This window comes from Botrytis cinerea, chromosome 3, assembly GCF_000143535.2.
Source record: "Botrytis cinerea B05.10 chromosome 3, complete sequence".
Lineage (NCBI taxonomy): Eukaryota > Fungi > Ascomycota > Leotiomycetes > Helotiales > Sclerotiniaceae > Botrytis > Botrytis cinerea.
Window position 1 is genome coordinate 3,063,657 of NC_037312.1, and position 16,135 is coordinate 3,079,791.

General features: G+C 43.0%; 5 protein-coding genes across 7 annotated transcripts; 4 read left to right on the plus strand and 1 right to left on the minus strand.

Moving 5' to 3' along the window:
- The first annotated feature begins 305 nt into the window (after positions 1–305).
- On the plus strand, positions 306–2,441 carry Bcdao9. The gene is made up of 4 exons (XM_024692250.1): positions 306–1,033; positions 1,085–1,377; positions 1,430–2,008; positions 2,067–2,441. Exons 1-3 carry the CDS (start codon positions 757–759, stop codon positions 1,523–1,525), a joined length of 666 nt encoding a protein of 221 aa, XP_024548025.1. The 5' UTR covers positions 306–756; the 3' UTR covers positions 1,526–2,008; positions 2,067–2,441.
- A 1,258-nt stretch (positions 2,442–3,699) lies between these two features.
- On the plus strand, positions 3,700–5,412 carry BCIN_03g08970 (hypothetical protein). The gene has a single exon (XM_001554793.2). It carries the CDS (start codon positions 3,772–3,774, stop codon positions 5,290–5,292), a length of 1,521 nt encoding a protein of 506 aa, XP_001554843.1. The 5' UTR covers positions 3,700–3,771; the 3' UTR covers positions 5,293–5,412.
- A 274-nt stretch (positions 5,413–5,686) lies between these two features.
- On the plus strand, positions 5,687–8,300 carry BCIN_03g08980 (hypothetical protein). Its single transcript, XM_001554792.2, has 2 exons — positions 5,687–7,624; positions 7,675–8,300. The coding sequence occupies exons 1-2, from the start codon at positions 5,917–5,919 to the stop codon at positions 8,079–8,081; spliced, it is 2,115 nt and encodes a 704-aa protein (XP_001554842.1). The 5' UTR covers positions 5,687–5,916; the 3' UTR covers positions 8,082–8,300.
- A 25-nt stretch (positions 8,301–8,325) lies between these two features.
- On the plus strand, positions 8,326–10,007 carry BCIN_03g08990 (hypothetical protein). The gene is made up of 2 exons (XM_001554791.2): positions 8,326–8,914; positions 8,965–10,007. The coding sequence occupies exons 1-2, from the start codon at positions 8,640–8,642 to the stop codon at positions 9,716–9,718; spliced, it is 1,029 nt and encodes a 342-aa protein (XP_001554841.1). The 5' UTR covers positions 8,326–8,639; the 3' UTR covers positions 9,719–10,007.
- Positions 10,008–11,390: 1,383 nt separating this feature from the next.
- BCIN_03g09000 (hypothetical protein) lies at positions 11,391–15,025 on the minus strand. Of its 3 annotated transcripts, XM_024692252.1 has the most exons (5): positions 14,488–15,025; positions 14,211–14,284; positions 13,293–13,538; positions 12,772–13,238; positions 11,391–12,721 (listed from the first exon to the last, which is right to left on the minus strand). In XM_024692252.1, the coding sequence occupies exons 2-5, from the start codon at positions 14,212–14,214 to the stop codon at positions 12,086–12,088; spliced, it is 1,353 nt and encodes a 450-aa protein (XP_024548027.1). In that variant the 5' UTR covers positions 14,215–14,284; positions 14,488–15,025; the 3' UTR covers positions 11,391–12,085. The 3 variants fall into 3 exon arrangements, with proteins under 3 accessions (XP_024548027.1, XP_024548026.1, XP_001554840.1); XM_024692251.1 differs by lacking the exon at positions 14,488–15,025 and having other exon boundaries at positions 14,211–14,481; XM_001554790.2 differs by lacking the exons at positions 14,211–14,284; positions 14,488–15,025 and having other exon boundaries at positions 13,293–14,186.
- Between the last annotated feature and the right edge of the window lie 1,110 nt (positions 15,026–16,135).

The window sequence follows — 16,135 nt, forward strand, 5'->3', positions numbered from 1 at the left end:
GGATTAGTAAGATTTAGTTTTACCCCTGAAATCATTGCCTCATCGCCAAAAATCGACGATGTAATTATTACAGCTTAAGGCATTGTAAAACTACAGTAGATATGTGTTGGCAATGATGAAGTTATCAAACAACACCGCTGTTTGAGTGATCTGTTTGAGAAAGCTACCAAACAACATAGCCATGTGCACGTGTTCGACGTTTGTTCTACCGAAGGCCCAAGGGTAAGTTATATATACCAGAATTGCAACCGAGACGTGGTAGTACCGTTACCTTGGTATTGCTTCAGTTGCTGCTTCGTACTGTCGTCTAGTTGGTATAGAGGAACTTGCAAACATAGGACGATAGTATCAAGTCTGCGTTGTTTTGATGGACAAAGTCTCTCAACAACTCGGCGGCGCGGAGATGCTATTATTCAATCATTCACTGCCATTGCAATTTTCCAGAAAAGTCTCTTAAGATCGTGCATTGAGCACCTTGTGAGGTTCTACAAAATTGGATCGGTCTACTCTCTTTTCTAGATTTGATTGAATCTTCTAGATACTGCTTTTCATTTCCTCACCCTACCCTGGACTGCTTCATTCTTGCGTGTTCGAGAGATTCTCTTATCCTGTACGTTTACTTCGCTCCCGATACTTTCCAAAAGTTAGAAAGCTTCAAATTTTTGCATAGCCTCATCTAAACTTTTCAAAAATCTGGTCTCTGTCAGAGCGCCACATACCCAGACGATCTACAGCTGACCTTCAAGGAGCATCGCAATGGCGAATCCACAAACTTCTCCCAATTTCCCAACTCCTGCCAACGATTCCACGGAGCCTTTCTGGCATTCTGAAAAGCATCATCTTCATGATTATAGAAGTACCGATATTCTACCAGTCAATGAAATCATTGATGTCGTTATCATCGGTGCAGGCTATGCTGGAGTAGCCACGGCATATAATCTTGTCAAAAATGGCATTTCATCCAATTTTCCTAACTTATCTGTCATGATTCTTGATGCAAGATCTGTCTGCTCTGGTGCTACTGGAAGAAATGGTGAATCCACTTACTTTATTCGTTTGGAAATGGAATACTGAGTCTTTCTAGGTGGACATCACCGTCCAGATCTCTACGGTCACATCCCAAAATACATCAATAGAGCCGGTGTGAGGGCTGGTGCTGAGATTGCAGAGTTTGAGATTGCACATGTTCAAGCGTTGAAAGAGCTCATTTTACGCGAGAAGATTGACTGTGACTTCACCTTGACCAGAACATGCGATGTGTGGAACAATCAAGATGCTGCTGATGAAGCCAAGGCTGTTTTTGATCGGCTGTGCCTGAAACCAGAATTATCTTATATGGAAGATGTTCAATTTACCACTGGTAAAGATGCTGAGACTGTAGGTTCAGTTTTGCTCATTTTTAAAGAATCAGTTTGCTAATTTTGCTCAGATCTCTGGTGTTAAAGGCGCAAAAGCTTGTTCGACTTGCTCTGCTGCCACCTTGTCTCCATACAAGCTTGTTACCTCTCTTCTTGCTTCCGCCTAGCAACTGGCTCCCTCAACCTCCAAACCAATACTCCTGTTATTTCAATCAAACAATCAGCTCATGGGGACCACTTAGTCGAAACTCCTCGCGGAATTGTTCGAGCCCGGAAGGTAGTCCACGCAAATAATGCCTATGCTTCTGGTCTTCTCCCTGAGTATGCCAAGAACATTATTCCATGCAAAGGTATCTGCTGCCATATTACGGTTCCCAAAGGTGTCACTGTACCTCTCATCGAACACTCCTATATCGTCCGCACTGAAGATGGGATTCTCGACTACCTTATTTTTAGGCCTGACGGAAGTATCATTGTGGGTGGAGCTTCAGCAACATTTCGTCCTCATAAAGATCAATGGTATAATAATGTGGATGATGGAAAACTGATTGAAGCACCCATGGAAGAGAGATACTATGAAAACTTTATGCAGCGTACCTTTCACGGATGGGAAAACTCCGACGCTAAGATTGAGAGCATCTGGACAGGTGGTAAGTTTCCTCCCTCCACGACCCTTCTCAAGCTCAAAGATGCTGACCTGTCGTATAGTAATGGGGTACTCCTTCGATTCAAACCCTCACATTGGACTCGTACCACAAAGATCTGGAAATTTCATTATCGCAGGATTTAATGGCCATGGTATGCCTGTCATTTGGCTTGCGGCAAAGGGATTGGCCGAGATGTTGAGAACTGGAAAGTCTTTTGAAGAAGTTCGTGTTCCTATGCCTCTTCCTAGCTTATTCAAGACAACACAAGATAGAATTGACAGAGCTCAAATTGGACCTGAGGGTGGCGATATTCTCAATTGAGAAGATGAGTGAGAGATGAACTTTAGCTTGAGAAATTGTAAAGCTGATTAGACAGAATCTTTATAATAACACAAAGATATTCCACGTTCACTCTTTAAATCATGTTCTTTTGCGAAAGATATGTTCAGCTTATGGGTATGCTGAATCACCCACTACTGTTTCGAATTTTTGTTGTCAAGCTAGTACCTAGATCTGTATTTGTCGCTCACCTTTTTTTGTGCACATATTGCTTTGGACCTTGTCTGACTCTTATTTACTTCCCCTCTTCTCTTTTTCCATTTTCGGCCATCTTTACCAAAGAGAACTTGATCTAGTGCAGACGGTACCTCGCGTCGTGTAAAGACCTTCCGTAAAAGCTTCAGTACAATCATTTCTATGCAGTTCCTGAATCATTACATCATTGAAATTAAAATTAAAATTAGATGATTGCATCATCATCACCTATTCCTTTGAATTCATCTTTTAGCTGCAAGCTCTTCAGTAAAACAATGAACAAATGCAAATTAGTCTTTTTATTCACGGCTTGTAACTTTTCTCAAAATGTGTTCAAATATAAAGCGGTCCATATACATAGCAAGATAGTGCTCAGGGAGCTCCAAATAATATTGATTTTCCATCGGGTATTAGGGCCCGATAACCAACCGCAGACGAGATTTTGGGATTGACAGACCGTTGTATTGAATAGTCTTTTGAAAAGCGCTTTTTTTCTGGAAAAATCAGCGGAGAGCATCGAGCTAGACATTAACACTGCAACTTCATAGTGTAGAGAAAGAGGTAACGAGTTAATAATGTTAGTAAAGCTTCCAGATCCACTTCACTAATTCTGTGCAGTGCCCTTCTAGATGTGTAGCCGTTTTAGATTATGTATAGGCATCACCTTAGCCATATATGCACGGCTCTGGTATTGGGACAAGCTATTAGTGATGAGTCTTTACTAATAAGGGTCTTTCATGATTCTCATTAGCATCTTCTTCGTTACCGAAAATGTGAAAATGAAGTTACTACGTACGTGCCCTACCATTGGAGGCATCTTGAATCTGTAGATTTTCAGAATCAATCAAAAATTAATCCTAGATGTTACTTAATATAAGGTGAAAATAACAAAAAACTTTCTTCATGAAGATATCCTAATACGATAATTAGTATTACGATGTTGCAGTTTAGCTTTATAGTAGTGACTTCATCCAAAAAGGAAGAGGTTAGTGCAAATGCCAGCGATTACAAAAGGGGTAAATTATCGCTATGCAACCGGCTGTGGCTTACGATGAATGAATATGGAATGCTACCACAAGTGTTTCACAACGGATAAGCCAATCAATTAAATGAAACATAGTCGCTCCAAGTTCTTGTCGCCGCCAGTAAATATTCCAGATGATGTTGATAGTCTCGTTCTCATTTTCTGGCGGCTATTTGCAACAATTTCTAACAACTAAAAAAAATACACCATGTGCGCAATGAATAGCCATGAAACAGCAGTAAAAGCTGTCGCGACTTCAGTTCGTGCATTCTTTGTTCAAAAAGAATCATTCAGAATCTACCACGGATCGACAAACAGCACAAGACCAAAGCATCAAAATCGTCTTGTTGATATCAGCAGCCTTAAAAATGTGTTGAACATTGACCCCATATCTCGTACAGCACTCGTTGAGCCGAACGTTCCCATGGATAGTCTTATCGAGGCTACTTTGAAACATGGTCTCATACCGCCAGTAGTGATGGAATTCCCAGGTATTACTGTCGGTGGGGGCTATGCGGGATCCGCTGGAGAAAGCAATTCATTCAAATACGGATATTTTGACCAAACCATCAACTCTGTGGAAATGATACTAGCAAATGGAGAAGTTGTCACAGCATCTCGTTCACATAACGTAGACCTGTTCAAAGGGGCCGCTGGTGCAATGGGGACTTTGGGAATAGCCACGTTGATCGAATTGCAGCTCATTCCTGCTAAGAGATTTGTACAGCTGACTTATGAGCGAAAGTCCTCGGATCAAGAGACAATCGAAGGGGTCAAGAAAGAGATTGGAAACTCCACCAATGACTATGTCGATGGTATCTTGTTTTCCAAGAATTTCGGCGTAGTAATGACTGGAAAATTGACAGATGATAAGCCAGCTACTATGAAAGAGCAGTCTTTCAGTCATGCTAGAGATCCTTGGTTTCATCTACATATACAAGAGCGGATGAATAACGAGCCTGGGAAGTCTTGTGTCGACTACATACCACTGGGCGAATATCTATTTCGGTGGGACAGAGGTGGATTCTGGATGGGCCATCAAGCATTTCAATACTTTCCTTTTGTTCCATTTAATCGATGGTCTCGATGGTTTCTAGACGATTTCATGCATACCCGAATGCTGTATCGAGCTCTACATGGTACTGGCCACTCGTTTGAGCACATTGTACAGGATCTTTCACTTCCATATTCTACAGCGGAGGAATTCATTGACTACTCAGCAGCTGAGCTAAACATATGGCCACTATGGCTATGCCCTTTGCGAGAGATGCAAGCTCCAACATTCCATCCCTCTACCACATTACCGGGTCCAAGTAACAATGCAAAACCAATGCTCAACATCGGTCTTTGGGGTCCAGGATCTAAGAACCGAGATGAGTTCTTCCGGCAAAATCGTCAATTGGAGAAGAAACTTGCGGATCTGGGGGGCTTCAAAGTTCTCTACTCTCACACCTATTACACAGAGACAGAATTCTGGGAGCTATACGACAGGAAGTGGTATGAAAATTTGCGGTCAAAGTACTCGGCTACATCTTTACCTACAGTTTACGACAAAGTGAAGGTGGATATTTCAAAATTCTCAGAGATTAAGTTATCTTGGTATGAGTGGATATTGAAACTATGGCCAGTAGCTGGATTGGTGGGGATCAGGTCTGCTATCCGCAGTAGAGACTATTTGTTACATAGAAAGCCACTATGGAGAGAAGGAATGACAATCCAGAAGCCTTAGTTTGTGTGGCTATTCGACGGAGGTAATTTGATAATTCTTATATTCATTGTGGATGGAGATACCGGGAAATTCTGAAGCGCTTTAGATAGCTACCGACGATCAATCCCTCTTTTCTTTTTACTTAATGGAACTTAAGTTTATGCGTTATTCGACGACTATAATGTTTCTTTTTGGTGAAAGAGGCTTCTCGTCCAATTTGTGTGTGATCTTGACAAGGACTTACTCCCCAGCTTTCGGCTGCGGCTCGAGAAAAAGGTTCACATGGGTGGAGGATGTTTAGTCCAATCAATACTTCATAATTTATTAGGCAGCCACATCAATTGAGGCGGTTGTGGCTTAATTATGGCTCTTGTTTGCTATCTAGAAGTCAGCTGAACACAAGAACTTCATGAGTGGAACTTACATCGGGATGATAGATATATCGTCTCATAACCTAGGATAAAATGCCTTTGAATTAATGACTATATGCTCGAGCTATCACGACGCTTTTTGTAGCGAATTTCTAAATTCTGTTCCCTCGTTGCGGCGCTTTGGTTTGCCTGCAGTTCACAGCCTGAGTCGATCTACCTCATCCTCAGCCTCACTTACCATGCAAACAAGATTTCTCTTCCTAGTGAGGTGAAGATGGCCCCTTACAAGTATGCACAGCTAGAAAGGGAAAATGAAGAGATCAGACTATTGAGTCTAATGCCGGGCGCACGAGATGACGATATCTCCATACGCATATTTCACGTGCCCCTAATAATTCCACCCAGACAGACTGGTGAAATCAAGAGACTCTCACTTGAACAGCTGCAAGAAACCCTTTCGGATGGTATGTATGTTATGAAGACAATCGATGGGCGATATATCTTCAAACACCGCAACGGAAATGCAAATTCGTGGGACCATCCAGATCCAACCTTTGATCGTGCCCTTTATGATTTACCAAAACACGGAGATTTTCCGGAGAATAAACCTCAATATGAAGCCCTTTCATACATCTGGGGCTCTACAGAGAATCCAGTCAAAGCACATGTGCTGGGCGAAACATCGACAATGATACAAATCGGGACTTCTCTTGCTGTTGCACTTAGACAACTAAGATACACAGATAAGCCACGAACACTGTGGATAGACTCTATCTGTATCAATCAGAGTGACATTCCCGAGCGAAGCCACGAGATTGGACGCATGAGAAATATCTTCTCCTTGGCGGATCGAACCATTATCTGGCTTGGCGAAGAAGCGAACGATAGTACAAGCGCTTTATTCACCATTGAGCACTTCGCCGGACAAGTCGAGTATATAGGAGGAGGATTGGTTGCATATACCCCTGGAACCAAGTTTTTAGAATGGAGACACTCAAACCTTCAACTGCCATACGATATCAAAACATGGTCATCTATAAGAGCTCTCTTCCGAAGGCCCTGGTTCAGCCGAGTATGGGTCTTACAGGAAGCTTTACTTGGAGGTCAGGGATCTTCAGTACAGTGTGGTAGCACTTGTATTCCTTTCACTGCTCTTAGAAAAGCAATGTTAGTGCTCGGAAGAAATGTTACGACGCCAAGCGATATACGTTCCCAATTATTGTCATACTCGCCTGGAGTGTTGCCAGATTCCATGAGAAAATTACCTGAACTTCTTAGATGGGCCAAGCATCGCAACTGTAGTGATCCTCGTGATAAGATATATGGGATATTAGGCTTAGTCTCGCCTTCAATTGCTGACGGAATTGTATGTGACTATTCTATTCCTGTGGCAGAAGTATATAAGAGTGCGGTGCTCAGTCATGTCACTGTCACAAAGCGGTTGCATCTACTACAACACTGTCAGTTGATCCAAAGATTTGAAGACGGACCATCTTGGGTTCCAAACTGGTCTTTCAAAGATAAAAGTATTATGATAGGTATTGTCCTAGGAAGATATGCAGCAGGCTCTTCTTCTGCAGTGACACGGTATCAAGCACCAAACACTTTAGAAGTCACAGGTGTTTATTTCACAAAAGTAACTTCAGTGAAAACCAAATCTTCTGGTAATTCAAGGGAAACTTTTCAAGCAATTCGTAAATGGGAACCTGAAGGCCTCGGCTCTAGAGACTATGTCGCAGGTGGCCCTCTACTCGATGCATTTCTCCAAACTATTTATCAAGGTCGTACTAAGGAGAGGTACCCTGGACTTCGTATTCCACCTTCCTGGGAGCTTCGGCGAAGCTATTTAGAATCTGTCGATAAAGATAACCAGAATCAAGATGCGATATTAAGTTATGTCTATGGACTAAATTTTGGTCCGAGGGCATTCATCACAACCGAAGAGGGATATATGGGAATAGGGCCGCTTGGAGTTGAGGAAGGTGAGTTGTGTTCAATGATCTTAACTCTTCACAAGAGCTGACAGTACAAGGTGACTATGTTTGTGTACTACTGGGGACCGAACTTCCTATCGTTCTACGTCCAACAACATCTGGAGAATTTTTAATTGTAGGGTCCTATTTTATACACGGTTTGATGGATGGAGAAGCTCTGCTTGGTCCCATACCAAGTCTATGGAAAACCGAACTGTACCGAAGGAAAGATTCAGGGTACTCAACTCACTTTGTCAAACCGAACGAAAAAACGCTCGATGACCCACGTCTCCCACCTCTACCCTTTGAATGGGTAGAAGTTAATAGAGATGACGGTCCATGGCCTATCGGTAAATATCATTTCAGAAATACTGTGACTGGAGAGTCGATGGATTCTGATCCCAGGATGCTTCCAGATGCATTGGTGAAGAGAGGCGTGAATTTGCAGAAATTCAGGCTCATCTAATTTTTCTAGAAAGAAAGGTTTCAGCTAAGGAAAGAATGAGTGCCAAGGGCGCGTTTCATTTACTCCTCACATGTTCCATTTCTCCTAGTTTCCATACCTAATGGCGTATGATCTGTTTTTAACCTATCATATCGTATATAGAGCCACTGTAGAGTGGCTAGCATTTACCCCGCAGAAGCTACTGGTTTTTGAGAGAAGTGAATCAGCTCGTTTAATGCAACCGAAATTTGTAGTGTCATGAATAGGTATATTCAATTCTTGTTTTCACGCGATTTTCCCCACCGCTCAACAGAATGGAACGGTTCAGTCTGGATTCATTCCTAAACCGATTCAAATACGGAGGTGAATTTGTACGGCGCTAGAAATGTTTAGTGTCGGCTGTATCAAAAATATCAGGTTAAAAGCTCCCAGATTCTCCAACAATTCTTCATCTTTTTACAACTTCCATAATCAACTTCCTACCTGCGACAAAGTCAACAACTCCACACACGTTCGACAAGAACTTTCTTTGAATACAAATAAACATATTCGATACTTTATCAACGCAAACACGCGAACATGGATAACGAAAAGCGTTCGTTCGATTCAGCCAGTACCATCACTGATGGCAAGGCCATCCCAGTTCCTACAGCCGCTCCTCAGTCTCTTTTCAAGCGACTAGCATTACAATTATTTCCAAAGACTGGAAGTGGCTCTGGTAGGAGCAATTGCTTCACTGGTTTATCTACCAATAGCTCATCCCAAACTCTTGCAAATAAGCTGGCTACTCTAGACAGTGCCCAAGAGAAGGACTCAGAAGCTGCTAATGTGACAGTTGGCTTCAAATTAGACGCGTATGTAGAGTTTCCATTCTGAGAATGACTTTAACTAACACCAATCTCAGTGTTCAGGCAAGGCTCCCTCTCGAGGGGTATTATGCAATTCAGACAACAAGCAAAGGATATTACCTAATGAGAAAGGAAATGGTCAATCAGCGATCAATACCACTGTTTGACATGATATTTGGCAAGGATTCATTGAGAGACATCAGTGCAGTTCCTGCAGCAACGCTAGCCGACTACGATAACTTCGCTTTGGGAATATTTGTCTTGTGGATTAGAAATCGCGGTAGTAGATCCATGATATATGATCATCTATTTGAGGAAAAAGTCTGCACACGTGAGGACAGAGTTGAAACTCTTGATCTTATGATCAAGCTTCTTTTCTTTGCCGACAGATACTCGCTCCATGAATTTCAAGATGACCTTCTCGAATTATTCATAGAGATATCCAAAGAAGACAGTTCACCACTGGATACAGTCCACGTTCTCAAGTTCCACAATCAACTATCGCGAAATTCAAAGATCAGGGCCTTCTTAATTGATATTGTTGCTTTCACCATCAAGGAAATCGAGGATTCAAGAAAGTATAGGAGAAAGGCAGCATTGAACTGCGATCTTTCATTCAACAAGAGAGAAAGTCTCGTTGAGCTACGTCGCTTGCTTCACGGCGGCAAAATTCCATTTCCATATCGAAAGCTTTCTGATCCTCGGGATGCTCCAAGTTGTTATTACCACCACCACGGCCGTGAGGAAGAATGTCCCCATAAGACTGTCGCGAGCTCTCCTGTCTCCGAGACTTGCAGGGAAAAGGCATAACCTCGGGAGATGGAGCTACGATGAGGTTGATATGATTGACGGGATAATGAGAGGATGGGAGCAAGGGATCCGGAACCAGGAATATCTGATCATCGTGTGGGCGTGAATTTTTGCGATTGCTCTCAGGCAGATATCAGCATTTCTAGAAAGGGAAAACTTCTAGGATAATTACATACCAATGACCTATTTTGCAGGTTCAAATAAGTGATGAACAATGCGCGAACTTTCTTATGCTTCATGATGTTCATGTTTCTCTCCATGTGGTATGAATCTCACAACTGTATCGATACTGACATGATATATATGTATGAAGAGATGAAAACAAACAAACATTTGATTCAAAAACTCCTCTAGTTCATCCTCGTCAGTCTCCGTGATAACCATTCTTCTTAGCCCACATCACACTCATCTAGGAAGACAGTCTTTGGTATGGATCGACTACATACCATTTGCATTTCTTCTCTTCCGACAGCACCAAACTTACACAGCATTCGAATCTTCTCACCCAATGCATATTCTTTTTTTTTTTTGTTTTTTTCCAAGTCCTGAGCTTCTTCCTACCCATCACTCACCCAAATCTTCCACAACACCATACATACAAAGCCTCCATAACACGTCAACACAAACACAAACACAAACACAAAAAGAGAGAAGCTCAAGAGGCACACCCAGAAGAAAAAGATTACATGCATCGCATCATGAAATCTCAAGATTATTGTCCTCTGATTCTCTGCACTTCACCTCCCACTGCCCATCCTCTTCGCCACATCACCTAACATCCTCCTCGCTTCCATCACTCATTATATTCTCCTAACCACCTCAATCTTCCTACCGTACCTTCTTTCTCAATCCCAATCCCAACCCCAATCCCAAGCCGACCCATCAAATTTCAAATTTCAAATTTCAAAGTTTAATTTTCCACTTCATCCATCAGAACTAGCAATCAATTCCAATTCCAAACCCAATCCCAATCCCAATCCCAATCCACACATTCTACATCTACTCAAAGATTATCTCTCTACTTGAATCCCAGTTTGCTAGATGAAAATCTATTCTCTCCCCCTCTCCTCCCATCTATTCTCACTTCCTCACCATCTACACATACCAAAAGCCCTCATCCTCCCCCTCCTTCTTCCTTCCCAATCCTCTCCATCAAGACATTCTCTCCATCAAACCCTCCAAGAAAGAGAACATCAATCGACCCCACCCCCCACAACCCTCCACAACATCCCCAAATCCAATCCTCAATCTATCAAATCATAAATACTATAGCATACTCATAATATAGCATACTCATACTATAGCATACTCATACTCATACTCATACTCACACCCAAACTTTACTTTACTTCCTTTACCTCCTTCATCAACCTACCAATCCATCTCCTAACCCAACCCAGCCCAGCTACCCAGCTACCCAGCTACCCATCTCCCTATCTATTATCTATATATCACTCATCACTCATCCCCATTTTTCTCTTTCCTCCTCTCTCTTTTCCTCTCTTCTTCTCACTTCATAGAACATCAACATCAACATCAACATTATACACACGCATGCCCCTTTTTCTCACTGCTTAAAACACAACACAACACACATCTCAAACTTCAAACTTCAACCCTCAAACTCCCAACTGCACAATTCAATCCTCATCACATACATCACAAATACATTTCATCTCAATTTATCTTCATCTTCATTTTAATTATTCATTCCATTCCATTCCATTACAAAGCAAAAGTTAGGTAGGTAGGTAGGTAGGTAGGTAGTTACGTACGTACTTGAATGAGATCAGGCCTTCCCTTGCCCTACTCAAATAAGTTCAAGATAATAAAAAGAAAAAGAAAACCACGCGCAAAAAAAGAACAGATCAAAGTAAAGTCAAAATAAAAAAGGAAAAAAACAACTAAAGAAGTCTCTCGAGCTATCATAATAAATACAGAGTATTGATCCACCCCCCAGAAAGTTTTTGGATGAAGAAACGCGGATAGACTTTTATCTGAAGCCATATGAAAATGAAAAACTTGTAGCAGAAACCAATCTCTCTGTAAGCATGATGGTCTTTCGTCTTGTGTCTTGCATTTATATCCTCTTCCCTTTCGGTCATTCTCATGTGCAAAAAATAAAACTCCTCGAAATACCACTCATTCTTGAATGCAAGACCTCCATTATGGCATTTATGACCTTTGCCTCGCAGAAGCAATGCCGCGCCCGAAATATCACCCTTCACCCCATCGCTCGCTTCTTCAACTGCCAAATATTAAGGATCAATGATTAAAGAGACATGAATTGAAAAGTAAAGTATCGGTTGTGTCGTGTCGGTACCATCATTAAAAGGCAGGTCCTGGTTATTGAAAGTAGTTCACCCCTTAACGGAGTGAGAATCCCTTCCTCTTGCCTTCCTTTTCTATTGGTCTTCCGCTTTCGACTCTGGATTTCTTCTCCTCCAATTCTTGACGTTGACGCTCGAGCTGTTCCTTCATCTCGCGATGTCGTGCGTACAACTCTTCTTCGCTTTGCTTCAGCTTGCTCTCCTTCTCTGCAACCTTTTGTTGGAAAACCATCTTCATCTCGGCCTCCATCTTGGCAAGCTTTTGCTCGTGCAATTGACGCTCCTCTTCTTGCTTGACAGCTGGGTTGACCTCCTTGAATACATTTGGATCTTGAGTAACACCCATAGCAGTAAGCTTCTCCGATCTGTAGTTCTCGTACAAAGCATTGTTGGTGTGTTCCTTAAGCTCCTCCATGTGGGTTCGGATAAGCATTTGTCTGAGCTTGACAAAATCGCAGTGCTCCTCATTGTCAACCTCAATGGTACCCCATGGATATTTACGTCCGCGAACTTTACGTCCCTCGCTATTTGTAATCTCGGAATTTGCACCAACAACTGCGAAAGGTACTTTGTCCATAATCTCCTTGTTTTCAGCAATTGTCTCCTCGTCATCTTTTTCGTAATGTGGACCCTCGAAGATTTGGATATCGTGGTGTTTGATGTCAGCAAGGATCTAGAACATGGTTAGCGTGAATTTCAAGATATGGGAATTGGGACCCTTACTCTGGACTTGAAGGCAGCAATTTCTTCATCAGTCAACGTATCAGCCTTGGCAATAACTGGGATCAAGTTGACCTTGGTATGAAGTCTACGCATAACCTCAATGTCCAAAGGCTTCAATGCATGGCCAGTTGGTTGAATGAAGTAGACGCAAGCATGGACACGGTTATCAACAATGTTCATTCTGTTGACCTTGTTCTCTGCATCCAAATAAGCATCGAAACGTTGTTCAATGTTGTCAACAATTGGTCGCCAAGACTCATCATTGTTGACGAAATCACCGAAACCTGGGGTATCAACGACAGTCAAACGTAAACGGACACCATTCTCCTCAATATCAGCGCTAATGGATTGGATAGAAACGGTTTTTGGGATAATATCGAGGGAAGGTCCTTTGCGCTCTCTTGGTGGATATAAGGAAGTGTTGAAAAGAGTGTTGACCAAAGTCGACTTTCCGAGTCCAGACTCACCTATTCAGGAGTTAGCATACACCAGATATTCATTCAGAGAAGCTGCACACATACCAACAACCATAACATTGAAGTTGAAACCCTTCCTGACACTCTTGCGGTGCCATTGATTTGGTAAATTTGCGAATCCAACATATCCAGTCAGCTTTCTTCGGACAATGTTCTTCATATCGCTTGCTTGTTGAGCTGCGATCTTTGGATCTGTTGAGCTGACGGTCATTGGAATTTCTAATGGGGATGATGGTGCTCCATTGGGAATAGGAGATGATCGGGTAGGGGCCATTGGGGCTCCGTTAGTAGCTGTATAGAGAGGTAAAATGTCAGCCCAGTCATTTGATGTAGTGCTATAATTTTTAGAAGCCTGTTGTAGCTTCTCTACGACCCATAATTCCATTGACTCATGGTGGTCCATAGAAATTTGTTCCAAACTCGGAGCTTCTTCAACGTCTAGCATGCTCCTAAATTGGGCGCGTATGCGTTCTGCTCCTCGCTGATGGCGATGCAAGCTTCCAGGATATTGACGCTGCTCGGTACTATCTAACGATTGCTTAGGCAACGAGGTACTTTTCGACAGGCTCTCGGATCGAATTACAGACCATTCCTTATCTTCAGTTTGAGATCCAGGGGCTGGAGCAGAAGATTTCTTGGAGATGATAAGATTCCAGTGACCACTTGTATTTGGCTTCATGGCTGGCATATCTTGATGATGAAACATCTTGCGGCAGATTGTAGATGGCTTCTCAACTCGCTGAAGCGAATTTCAAAATGTGCGAATCTATCAGACTCGAGATTTGAAGCTTTGGAGTTGCAACAATCATATGTTTGGAAGAATGGCCCGCGTGGATAGGTGGTGAAGTGCGAATTCGCAGAATTGGGATCCAACCAATTGTGGATGGAGTTGTTGACGATAATCTGATGGAGCCATTTCCTCCCATAGTACTGACTTCCTCGAAAATGAAATAAATTGCTTACCCATTGTTATGGTTGATGTAGAAGGATCGAAGGTAGTTGTTTTCGTGAAGAAAGAAGGTGGGAGGTTGTAAACTCTGTTGGCACAACAAAGGAGAAATCAGCTTCTGTGAACCACACGATAGTCGCAGATGAGGTCGTTGAGATGGAAGAGATCAAAGTCAATGGACAAGTCTCCGAAATCCCACAAGGTAACTTTTGAAGGTATTGTGAAAGATCGAGGGATTGATTCGATGGGATGATGTCCAAATCATGCAGGAATACGAATAATAGCACGTACCAGATATTAATTCTTTGATCCTCAACACGTATTGGTTCGCGTGGTCTTTAATTGCGGATCAAGATATGAATAGATAAAATTGGCCCAGGAATTGTATGGTGTTTACTCCGTGTGCAGGTGTCAACGTGGAAAGGCACGATACCAAGCAGCAGGGCAATAGAAGATTGAAGAAGATAGAAGAAAAAGGTGCGGGTTCTAAACGATTGTCGATTGAAGGGTCGTGGTGGTAGTGAATGTAATGTAATGTAATGTGATGTGATGTGATGTATGGAGGTGAAGGTCGAAGGCGAAAAAAAAGTTGTGTGTAGGTTAAGGTTGGCAAGGTCGCACCGGCAAATGCTGCTACTACGACTAGGTACAGTAGGTACAGACACTTACTGGCCTGGGTCTGGTGGCTGTCTGTCTGGCTTGTCTGGCTGTTGATGACTGGCTTGTCCTTTTGTGCTCTCTATTGCCTGGTCTGCTCGCTGCACTGGCTTTGTGTTCCCACTCGAGCGCAAAAGGGGTTATTTCTTTGGGGCGCTGGGGTGTTTTGGGCGTGGGATTGAATCGACTGGGTATGATTACTTGGGGAAAAGGGTCAAGGCCAAAAGCTTTATTATTAAGATTAGCACGCTTAGGGGGTCGGGGGGCAAGGGGAAACTTGTCATCTAACGTGTATGTAATGTTGGGAAATTATGAATCAACCAAGCGTCCTGTCTGTGTGTGTGTGTCGCGCGATGCATAAAATCACACATTCTCTCTCCAGTCCGTCTGGATGAATGATGGCCAGACACATACATACACATGTTGGCTGGGAGTTGTGGGTTGCGGTCCGTACATGGCAAATGGTAGGTGGGAGGCGATTCAGGGGGGGGAAATGAAGATATAAACATGAGGAGATACATCAACACTCTGTGCCTCGATACAAGAACACCAGTACTCCTACTCTATCATGCCTCACCGTGTCAATCCGATAAGTTGGGAGTATCTACTATCAAATGCCACTCCACTGCCCACTGCCCACTGCCCACTGCCAGTATCTCCTGCTGTTGGTGAGCAGCTCCTGGCATGTAGACATGTATCAGATTTGGTGATCCTCCAACGATCGTTCAACTATGGGACGATGGACGGACGGGCTTCGTCAAATCAGGTTCTTCGTCAGTTGAATCAGTACCTCCTCCTGCTGCTGCTGCTGCTAGACCAATCAGTAACAACAAGTCACAGCTACTTCATGTCGTGTATTGATTTGGTACGATGTAGCATGTACTCCTATTTTGACTCTGCATACCTCGACATGCATGATTCTACAATCTACTCATCGATTCAACAATCGCCTGCCTCTTCGTCCCGTTTCGAACGGTTCCTCTGGCTGGGCTGGGTACATTATCTCCTCCTTCGCTTCCCAAACTTTCCCCTTCTTTTCCCACCTCTGCTTCTCCATACCTCCATCACAATCATCACAATGGCTGTCTCCCCACGAATTATGATCTCACTAAGCTTCCTCAAGCTCCCTCATTCGTGCTCTGTGCAACCCCCCAATGTAACCAAAATTCTCCACTGCCGGTGCAGGATTTCTTGGGTCTAGTATCTCCACGTGACCATCGGTCCCTGACTATCTCAGATGTCCGTCTTGTCCAGACTTGGTAGCCGCTAAGCCACATTGAGC